This window comes from Nerophis lumbriciformis, linkage group LG13, assembly GCF_033978685.3.
Source record: "Nerophis lumbriciformis linkage group LG13, RoL_Nlum_v2.1, whole genome shotgun sequence".
Classification (NCBI taxonomy): Eukaryota; Metazoa; Chordata; class Actinopteri; order Syngnathiformes; family Syngnathidae; genus Nerophis; species Nerophis lumbriciformis.
The window spans coordinates 452,037-463,251 of NC_084560.2; the positions used below are offsets into that span (position 1 = coordinate 452,037).

General features: G+C 39.8%; 1 protein-coding gene across 6 annotated transcripts in view; it reads right to left on the reverse strand.

Moving 5' to 3' along the window:
• LOC133613921 (uncharacterized) overlaps nt 1–11,215 on the reverse strand; it is a 168,560-nt gene that overhangs the window by 25,822 nt on the left and 131,523 nt on the right. The window contains exons 1-2 of one of the 6 annotated variants that reach the window (XM_072914396.1): nt 1,210–1,552; nt 5–235 (exon numbers count right to left, since the gene is read on the reverse strand). The exons of the other annotated variants lie outside the window; for them this stretch is intronic. Coding sequence (XP_072770497.1) covers nt 5–235; nt 1,210–1,312 — 334 coding nt within the window. The 5' untranslated portion in view covers nt 1,313–1,552. Of the gene's footprint in view, nt 1–4; nt 236–1,209; nt 1,553–11,215 lie in introns of those variants that run through there. 6 annotated transcript variants of the gene reach the window in all.

The following is an 11,215-nucleotide window of genomic DNA, read 5'->3' on the forward strand; positions in this document are numbered from 1 at the left end:
TTACTTGGACTGTGATGAAGCTGTGAGGACTCAGGTGCTTTGTCTTCATGCTCTTCAGTCTTCACAGAGACAACAGTCAGTGGAAACTTGTTGACATCATCCTCCTCCTGCCCTACAGGACACTCTCCCTCCTCTTCCTCTTTCATGTGTGAGGCCTGTGGATCCTCTGAAGTGAAACTGTCCCCCTGCAGATGAGGGAGACATTCTTCTTGGTGTCCAATCAGCTGATGGATGTCTACAGGACACAAACAAAACACATTTTAACTCCTACATGCTAAATATTAAATCATACATGAAATATAGGGCTGTGGCTATTGAAAATGTTATTAATCAAGTGTTCTACTGGAAATGTTTTCGATTAATCGAGTAATTGGATAAAATAGTGTTGCTTGGTTAAAGACAAATTTAAGCGACTTTAAGACATTTCACTTAATAATGAACGGCCAATTGGTTTGAGATGGTATGAGATCAAGATGTCATCTTTAGATCAGGCTTTGTTTTTTCCACAATCACTGCCACTTTAAAAAGTTAAAGTACCAATGATTGTCACACACACACTAGGTGTGGCCAGATTGTTCTCCATCACCCTTGATCACCCCCTGGAAGATGAGAGGAGCAGTGAGCAGTAGCGGTGGCCGCGCCCAGGAATCATTTTTATGGTGATTTAACCCCCAATTCCAACCCTTGATGCTGAGTGCCATTTGTATAGTCTTTGGTATGACTCAGTCGGGGTTTGAACTCACAAGCTGCTGATCTCAGGGCGGACACTCTAACCACTAGGCCACTGAGTAGGTGGATGTAGCAGGTGTTGTAGTAGGTTAATGGCTGCACCAATATGAAGGAAATAACAGGTCAGTATAGCTTTTACACACATAAATAACTTGTCAAACCTGCCAGCTAGCAGGCTAGGTTTACAGCGTCAGTTACCATGGTAACTGACTCCGACTTTGTCTTACCTTTCTTATTTACATACTCAGGAGTTTGCACTTAACCTGCTCTCTGGAATATTCCCCCGGTGACTGTGTGAGTTTTGTGTAAACATGTTGATACACTTTGTTACAAACTGAGAGGAACATCAACCTCTCATAAATATTGTGTGTCTGAACATCCTCACATGACAATTCATCTTCCTATGGACAATCTATTGAAGAAAAGTGTTAATAATAAATATAACGTTAGTAAAGATGTGAGAGTAAGAAGTAAACAAACCTGTTGTGTGTAACACAACTTGATGTTTTTCATGTTGTCGCTCCTTCTCCTCTTTTGTTGGACAAAGTTCCTCCTCGTACTCTGCTATGGTTCTTTCGCACATTTTCACACAATCACAACACTTTACACTCACACTTGATCTCTGCTTAGCGATGTGTTTTCATCTCTCTTTGTTAGCAGCTAACAAGCTAAGCTAACTAGCAAGCTAAGCTAGCTCGAAAAGTGCGCTCAGACTAATATAAGCGGATGCAAACAGTTATTAACGATGTTACTCTATTTAAGTGTGTAATAAAGGACATATATGTGTACATGGACGCACAGATTAAGAACACTGAACTGTGACGACTGCAATAACGTCTTCACCGTCAGACGCCATCTTGCTTTATCCTCGCCGTGTTTGGTTCGCGCGCAGTCTTGTCAGATCTCGCGAGAGAAACAAGTACAAACCAGCTCTTTCCAGATCTCGCGAGAGAAACAAGTAACCAGCTCTAAATATGAGCTTATATTTATACATTGTATTTATTTACTCTAACCAACTATGAAATGATATAACATATATACAATGTGCTTCTGTCAGCAGCTACACTTTTCCTAACTAAGAGTTTCCCGCTTGTCTCCAACCCTTCCCCCATGCATTCCTGAGCTAAGATAAAAGGTGACACTCTCCTGTAAACAGACGGCCTTTGTCTTTTCAGGCCTCCAATAAATACTAAAAAAAAAGGTATTCTCTGAGCATTTCTTATTAAATAGATTATTACATTGTAAAACAACAGACACTTTACTTTTGCTTGTCCTTATGTCCCTGCAAGATGATGTTATGTTTTGGACGCATGGCTGCAATGGTTGTGATCTCTCAGATGCAGAATTTTACACCAGTAAAACCAGCAAAGCAGTAATTATAGTCTGCAAATTGTGTTGTTGTTGAAGTATATTTATCTGATTAAAAGTCAAATACAGTTTATATACTTGTCTGTCTATCTGTGTTGGCCCTGCGATGAGGTGGCGACTTGTCCAGGGTGTACCCCGCCTTCCGCCCAAATGCAGCTGTGATAGGCTCCAGCACCCCCCGCGACCCTGAAAGGGACATGCGGTAGATAAATGGATGGATGGATCATTTGTTGCCGTGCTTTTTTGTGTAGACACCATGAAAACATACATTTAGAATGAATCGTTCATGACTTGCCCATCACTATGACTCTTTGGCCCCGCCCCTAAGTGACGCATGCGTGGAGGATAGTGATGGGATCGGCAGTTCTTTTGACTGTACTGAATCACTAGAATCAGTTCCTTAAATTGATTCGTTCAAAAGATTCGTTCGTTGCATGTACGAGTCTGACTGATGATTTTTAAATGATCAAAGATATATTATTGTACAAAAACACAATTTTAGGTCAACATTTTTGCACATTGCTGTTTCAGGTTTTTGTTACCAAAAATAATAAAGTGAATCAGAATCAGCTTTATTGTCCAGTTATGTTTAACACACATGGAATTTAACTTCAGTAGACTGCGCTCTCTTTGTACAAAGTAAACATTAAATATGAACAATTAACTAAAAATATAAACTAGTAATTAAAGACTAATATGTACAAGACTGATGAGACAAGATGACACTTTTACTGTAAATGCAAAGCTTTATCACTTGGACTGTTCAACCCCAGGCCACTCTTGTAGCTGAATGTTTTCTACATTTTAAGATTAGGAACCATATGTGGCACTCTGGACATCATTCGTTCATTCATTGGTATTATTTATGTTCTTAACTGGGCCACCCCCATATCTTTATAAATGACATGTCATTTGTAAAGACATGCCAGGCTGACAATAGGATCATGTAAACAACACTGCCAGAGCCGCAATGAGTTTATAGTAGGTGTGTGAATGATCAATCAATATTATTGGCAGAAATAGAGGGCCCCAAAATCAAATTTTGCTTAGAGCCCCATGGAGGCTTGGGCCGGCACTGCAGTACAGTGTGCGCAGGTCGGCGAATCACCGAATCACTTCTGCAGCAGCAGTTCTGTAAATATGCAAACAAAAAGAAAATAAATACCTTCAAAATAAAACAAATAAATTAAGAGCCAGAAATGCCAACATAAAAACTAAATGTTCTGTAGCCTACGTTTAAAAATATAACAAAGAAAATATTAACTTAAATGTGCAAACAAAAAGAAAATAAATAGGCTACCTTAAATAAAACTAAACAAATGTAACCTATTTTTATGGGCTTTCCTCTTGGTGATGTTAAGTTCCTGTTATACGCTGTCATACAGTATATGCCTTGAGCTCTTATTTTGAAGGCGCTAAGAGCGGAAGTGAGGTCACGTTGTTGGAGTGGAGCAAAGGTTTTGAAAAGAAGGTAAATAAAGGGTCCTCGTGTAAACTGGAGATTCCGTGTTTATTATTTTGTAGTTTCATACCGTATAGGCGACATATATAAACCCTCGGTTACACAAATATTAAACCAAGTGCCAGAAAAGCCAACATTAAAACTAAAATTTCTGTAGCTTACATTTAAAAAAATAAAAATGGAAATATCAACTTAAATATGCAATAAAAAAGAAAATAAATAGCTTGAATAATATAAAAATCAAGATAAATAATAGCCTATGTATATGTACATACATTAGTTATTATTTTTATTTTAAATCTTCTCAAACAGCTTGCCCTACACTTTATCCCCCGCCCCTCCCCCTCGCGTCGCTGCTGCTCAGCCTTACCCTGCACTGACTTTCTTTCTGTCTCCTCTACTCTCATAACTTGATGTGTTGAGATAATGTGTGTGTTTGTTTCCGTGTGGCTTGAGTCAACATTAGCCGTTAGCTTGGAGAATGAATGGAGAACGGATGCCAATGGCATGAAACATATCCCCGCGACGGGAGGAGAATCACTCGCGGATTGGGGCAAGCAGAGCAGAGAGCGAGAGCGTTGTCGTTCACTGAGTGATTCATGTCGTTAATCCAAGGTGAACGAATCGTTCGCTCAGTCCCTCCCCCCGCCCCCACGATGAGTAGCTGGCTGCGTCGTTCGCCGACGTCGAGGGTTCAGTGAGTCACAGAATGCGCCAGTTCCACTCATACCGGCATGGTCGCAGCGGAGCTCAACTGAACTGAGAAAGGAACGAATCAGTTCATGAAGTGATTCGGTTCAGTACGTTCACTCAAAAGATTCGTTCGTTCGAACGAATCGTTCGCGAACGACACAACATGCGTGGATGATATGCGCTTTGCAGCAAAGTTCTCCTTTACTCCACACACGCTTCTAAGCCTCGCTACTAACTACACTTTATTCATCCTCCGTGTCAGGATAAACTCCACTCGTCTCAGTCAACTTTGGACTTTGGACCCGCTTAGCTTGCTACTTGTTTTAGCGCGCTAGTTAGCTTAGCGTGCTAGTTAGCTTAGCTTGCTAGTTAGCTTAGCGCGCTAGTTAGCTTAGCTTGTTAGCTGCTAACAAAGAGACGAGGATTTGATCAACACATCGCTTAGTTAAGATCAAGTGTGAGTGTAAAGTGTTGTGATTGTATAAAAATGTGTGAAAGAACGATAGCAGAGTACAAAGAGGAACTTTCTCGGACAAAAGAAGAGAACAAAAGACTACGTCAACTACTGGACACTGTTTTCAAGAAACCTCAAGTTGTGTTACACAGAACAGGTTTGTTTACTTCTTACTCTCACATGTTTACTAACTTTATATTTCATTATTAACATGAACATGACGTGTTAGATTAATTGTGATTACTAAGGTTTGTTTACTTCTTACTCTCACATGTTTACTAACTTTATATTTCATTATTAACATGAACATGACGTGTTAGATTAATTGTGATTAATAGGTGTAGTCAGACACATGATTGTTATTGTGTTATTAATGCGATTATCAGACAGCAGTCATTTCCATTAGATAATGTTCAAATATAGGTGATTTGGCACACTTATAATTAAAATAACAAAAATAATGTTGTTTTTCATCAGATATGTACTAGTATTGTATATGTGGATGGGGGCCCTGCTTTGGAAATAATGTGTACCCCTTTCAGAGATCACATTTAGTTCCACTTCAAACATTCACGTGATCCACAATGAGATGAGATGGTATAAAGTGAACAGTTTTGAAACTTTCTAACTCGGGGGGAAAAAACGGGATCTCGTTGGAAGCGCGATGTATTGGGTATAACAAAATGGTGTCTGCCAATGTAGTTTACAATGTCACTACATCAGTAGTTGTCAAACTTTTTTCACCAAGTACCACCTCAGAAAATACTTGGATCTCCAAGTACCACCATCATGAACAGCATTAACATACAGTAGCATAGTAGGCCTTAATTATTCATTAAAAACAAGGAAGACACGTTATTTAACAAGTATATTTAATATTTTTAGTTACTCTAACATTACACACAGTTTGAACAGTAACACTGTGTTTGAATGTAGAAAAATAAAACACTGTATTTAAATAATGAAATAATAATTGGCGTACCCTTAGGTGATGCCTGCGTACCACAGTTTACATCATATTCACATAAATCATGTATCTATTGTCTGCCCTAAATGTCAAAATATTTTTGTTTGTATCCCACCCATACCACCCCCACCCCAAAAAAAGAAAGAAACAACAAAAAAACCAAAGTAATATCTACAAATACATCGATTAAATAAACAAAGAACAAAAAATAATAATAATACATTAATAATAATAATAATCAGAAATAAAATAAAATACATACAGATGCATATATATAAATATATATATACATACATACATACATATACACATAAAGGGAGTAATCCCTTTTATTCTTTTTTTTTGCAGTACAATCACTAATTCGAAAAATTAAAATCAGGTTTATGGGGCGTGACATAGTTGACACAGTTTTCCCAGTATAAAGTAAATGTCTCCAATTCATAATTAATAAAGGCAGTTATCTTCTCCATTTTATATATGTCCATTGTTGTTTCCATCCATTGCTTCAGAGTTGGGCTCTCCTGGGATATCCATTTCCTAGTAATGCTCTTTTTACAAGCCACCAGTAGGATATTCATGAAGTGTTTATCTTTCTTCAGCCAGTCCTGAGGTACATGTCCAAAAAACAAAGTTTTACTTTGGAGGGGTATTTCACATTTGAAAATATCCTGTAGAGCTTGGTGTATCTCTTTCCAATAGTCCTTTATGGTGGAGCAGTCCCACAAAACATGGTAGTGATTTGCATTTGAATTCCCACAATTTCTCCAGCAGGCAGGGGAGTTGTTATCATAGTGACACTTCTGAAAAGGTGTAATAAAAAATCTGATCAAACTTTTCCAGCCAAACTCCCTCCACTTGGTGAGCTGGTACACGTCCATTGATATTTCCATTTTATTGTCCATTCTTCCTCAGATTTAGTTATCCCTCCTTCCTTCTCCCATTTTGTTTTAATATATGAAGTTGAATATGATTTCATATTCAACAGACCCTTATACAAGCATGAAACACTTCTATCAATAATTTCTGAATTGTAGGCTTTTGTAAACAGTTCAATCAAACATATACTCGTCTTTGTGACACTTTTCACCTTCATATTAACAAAATGCCGCAACTGCAAATGTTGATAGAAGTCTTGGTTTTCTAATATATATGTCCTTTTAATAGTTTCAAAACTAAGCATTTTTTATCTTTCATTACACTGCATAAAACTGTTATACCCTTAGATATCCAGTCCTTAAATCTTGAGTCTAATTTATTAGGTGTAAACTCTGTATCATAGGCACACCATTTAAGAACTGCAATATCACTCTCGAGTTTGTATTCCTTTATGATCATTTTCCACACTTTAAGGGTCCATTTCACCCATGGGTTATCAATGTTATTTATGTGGGTCTGTAAATTGCTATCCGCCAGAATTGCTTGTATGGGGATGGAGGGCATTTCTTCTTCAATAATTTTCCATTGAGCAATGTATGATGAGTTGCACCAGCATATCACTGCTCTCATCTGGGCTGCAAAATAGTAATATCGGAGGCAAGGTAAACCCCATCCTCCCTTTTCTTTGACCAATTGTAAAGTTTTGAGACAAACTCTTGGCCTTTTACGTTGCCATATATACCTTGATAGCATTTTGTCCCATTCATTGACTTGGTTTTGGTAAATCTCTATTGGCAGGGTTTGAAATAGGTACAGCAGTCTTGGCAGTACATTCATTTTAATGGAATCAATTCTAGAACTAAGGCTAAAAAAAGGAATTAAGTTCCATCTTGCTATGTCATCTTTTATTTTTTTATATATGGGTAGATAATTGTATTCTGATCATTTTGTTAGATCTTTTGGCAAAATAATGCCCAGGTATTTAAAAGACTCTGTTTGCCATATCAGAGGGTAACTACTTCTGATTTCCCCTGGTGGGTTATAATTATATGAGAGTAGCTGGGTTTTACCTATATTGATTTTATATCCTGATAGTTGACCATACAGTTCAAATGATTGTATTAATTTAGGGAGCGAGTATGTTGGGTGTCCGAGGTAAACCAAAATGTCATCCGCATAGCAGGCCAATTTATACTCCCTTCCTTTAATCATGATTCCCTTAATATCTTTATTGTGTCTAATAGACTGAGCTAATGGCTCTAGATATAATGCAAAGAGTAATGGTGACCATGCACATCCCTGTCTAGAGCCCCTTTCTAGGGTAAAACAGTTTGATAAGTATCCATTGACTTTAATCCTAGCAGTAGGATTGTTATATAGTGCCTGTATAGTTTTAATGATTGTATCCTGAAAGCCAAATTTATATAAAACTCTGTAAAGAAAATTCCAATTGACCGAATCAAAGGCCTTTTCAGCATCCACACTTATAACAATTGCTTGGATGTTTTTTCTTTGTATATGATCCATAATATGTAGTGTCTTTCTTATATTGTCTTGTGTTTGTCGTTGATGTATAAAACCTGTTTGATCATTATGTATCAATATAGGTAAGAAATCTTCTAATCGTTTGCCCATAATGGAAGTAAATAGTTTATAATCTACATTGAGAACCGATATTGGCCTGTAAGATCCACATTCAATTCTATCCTTGCCTTCTTTTGGTATAGCTGAGATAATTGCAGTTGTGAATGATGCCAGTGACTTGGGCCTCGGCGCGGTCCTGATGCAACGCCTTGAAGGTGAAGAACGGCCAATTGCCTTTGCCTCCAGAGCGCTCCAAGGAGCTGAAGTCCGCTACTCCACTGCCGAAAAAGAGTGCTTGGCTGTGGTGTGGGCTGTTGAGAAGTGGAGACATTTCCTTGAGGGAACAACTTTTGATGTCTTCACGGACCATAGTGCCCTTTCATGGGCATTCAACTGCCCTAAAACTTCGTCCCGACTAACACGGTGGACGCTGAGACTCCAGGGATTCACATTCAGAGTCCATTACAAAAAGGGCTGCTGCAATGTGGTACCAGATGCACTGTCACGGGCACCCCAATTACTAGAAGGGAAGATTTGCCTCCTTGTCCCAAAAACCTACTGGTCAGATCTCCCCAGCACACTGCAAGATCTTTCTGAGGCCCAAAAAACTGATTCAACATGTCTGGAATGTGGACCCTCTGTTGACCAACCTACGCCTGGCCGGATCCACTATCAACTTCAGCAAGGGGTGTGGTACCGAGGAGTACCATCTAAGTATGGCGGCTTCAATTATCAGCTGGTAGTGCCATTGGCTCAGGTGCCACAGTTCCTGGCCTACTTTCATGACAGTCCATTCGGAGGACATCTGGGGAGAATGAAGACACTCTTGAAGATTCTGGAAGTAGCTTGGTGGCCGACAGTAAGGAAAGACGTCTGGAGTCACGTCCAAGCATGCATAACGTGTCAGAAATACAAAAACCCCAACGTCAAGCCAGCTGGGCAACTCCAGTCCTCTACTGTCAACGCCCCAGGAGAGATGCTGGGAGTGGACTTCATGGGACCTTTTCACCTCAGTAAGGCCCGGAACTCTGTGCTGATGGTGGTGGTAGACTACTACTCCAAGTGGGTGGAGCTTTTTGCCCTGAAAGACGCCAAAACTCCCAAGGTCTGCCAAATTCTCAAAAATGACATTTTCACTCGCTGGGGAGTTCCCAAATATCTTGTGTCTGACCGAGGTTCACAAGTTCACAAGCCAACTGATGTCCCGTCTGTGCGAATCCTGGGGGGTAACCCATAAATTAACCACAGCTTACCACCCACAAACCAACATGACAGAACGAGTCAATCGCACACTCAAGACCATGATTGCCGCCTTCGTAGGGAACCATCATCAGGACTGGGATAAGTGGCTGCCTGAATTCCGGTTTGCCCTTAACACCGCTGTCCATGAGACGACCGGTTCAACCCCTGCCAGGTTGACTCTCGGGCGGAATCTGATGGGACCCCTGGAACGACTGGTGCACAAAGCTCCACCACCACACACATCTGCATATCACACCATACTTACACACACACACCTAAAGGGAGAAGTGGAGAGACATGTAGGCGCGTCCAAAGCTCGACAAGCCAGATATTATAATGCACGACACAAAGATGTACACTTTGTAGTTGGGGATCTGGTCTGGATTAGGGCGCACCCACTTTCCAAAGCTTCAAGTAAATTCTCTGCCAAACTTGCACCCAAATGGTTAGGGCCTGTGCGGGTAGAGAAGAAGTTAGGTCCTGTAAATTACAGTATTCGTTGGTTGACTGATAAGTCTAAGGTGGATACTATTAATGTGGTAAACATGAAACCCTATTATGGTCCCCATAAGCCGCTGGCTGGGGGTGGGGGGATGTAATGGCCATAGGGGTCCATCGAGGCGTATACATAGAATGAATATTGCCAGTCACAGTTAACTTGTGCTCAGCTGGGAAAATAAATATATATATATATACTTATTATGTCATCCATTTACTTATTATAAACTGTTACAGGCGTATCAAATAATCATATTAATATTAAAAATGCAACTTAATGATATGTGGGGATATAAAGGGCATCCGGTGCTAACAGACCGGGCGGAAGCGGAAATTGACGTCATAAACCACCTAGGAGCACCTGTCAGACCCGGCGTTTTTGCTACGGAGCCACTTCATGGGAGAATCCTAATTTTTTACCTTTTTTTGTGGACTTTCCATTGGCCTGTGGAGAACCGGCACAACAGACTCTTTTTCCAGGAGGACTTTGATTTGGATGTGCAGACGCGGTGCCGTGAGTACGCAGCTGCGGCTTCCAAACATTTGATCGCTTGCCCGTACGTGCATGCCTCTATGTGCATGTCACGTACGTAACTTTGGGGACTTTGGGGAAATATATGTGTTGTATGAACTTCGGGAAAGTGCATGGTACTTTGGGCTGTGGGATTGAGTGTTTTGTGCGGGTGTGTGGTTTTGTATTGGCGGGTTATATGGACGGGAGGGGGGAGGTGTTTGTAATGCTGGATTAATTTGTGGCATATTAAATACGAGCCTGATCGTATTGTGGCTAATAGTTATACATGTCTTGTGTTTATTTACTGTATTGATCATTCCCAGCTGAATATCAGGTCCCACCCGTGACTCCTTAATTGCGTAGTGGCAGAGACACCCGGAGAACTTGGATGCGTTTGTTACAAAATGATCACTGACGTCACTCACTAACAAGTCTCCAGTTACAGTATGATCTACAATGTTACAAAATATGTTGTCAATAAGTGTGGTGCTGTGTGTTGTGATTCTTGTGGGTCGTGTGATCAGTGGGAATAAGCCCATGGAGAACATGGTGTCAACAAATTTTGCAGTGTGTTTGTGTTTATTAGGATTCAAAAGGTTAATATTAAAGTCACCACATACTATATATTTTTTGTTTCTCTTAAATAATTTTTCCATCCATTCATTAAATATTTTTAAGTCGGATCCTGGTGTTCTATAAATGCAGCTTACAATAATGTGTTTCCTATTTGAAAATGATAATTCCACAGTGACGCATTCGAAGAGTTCCTCAACAGTTAAACACATATCATTTACAATACTACAGCTGATATTTTTGTCCACATACAGA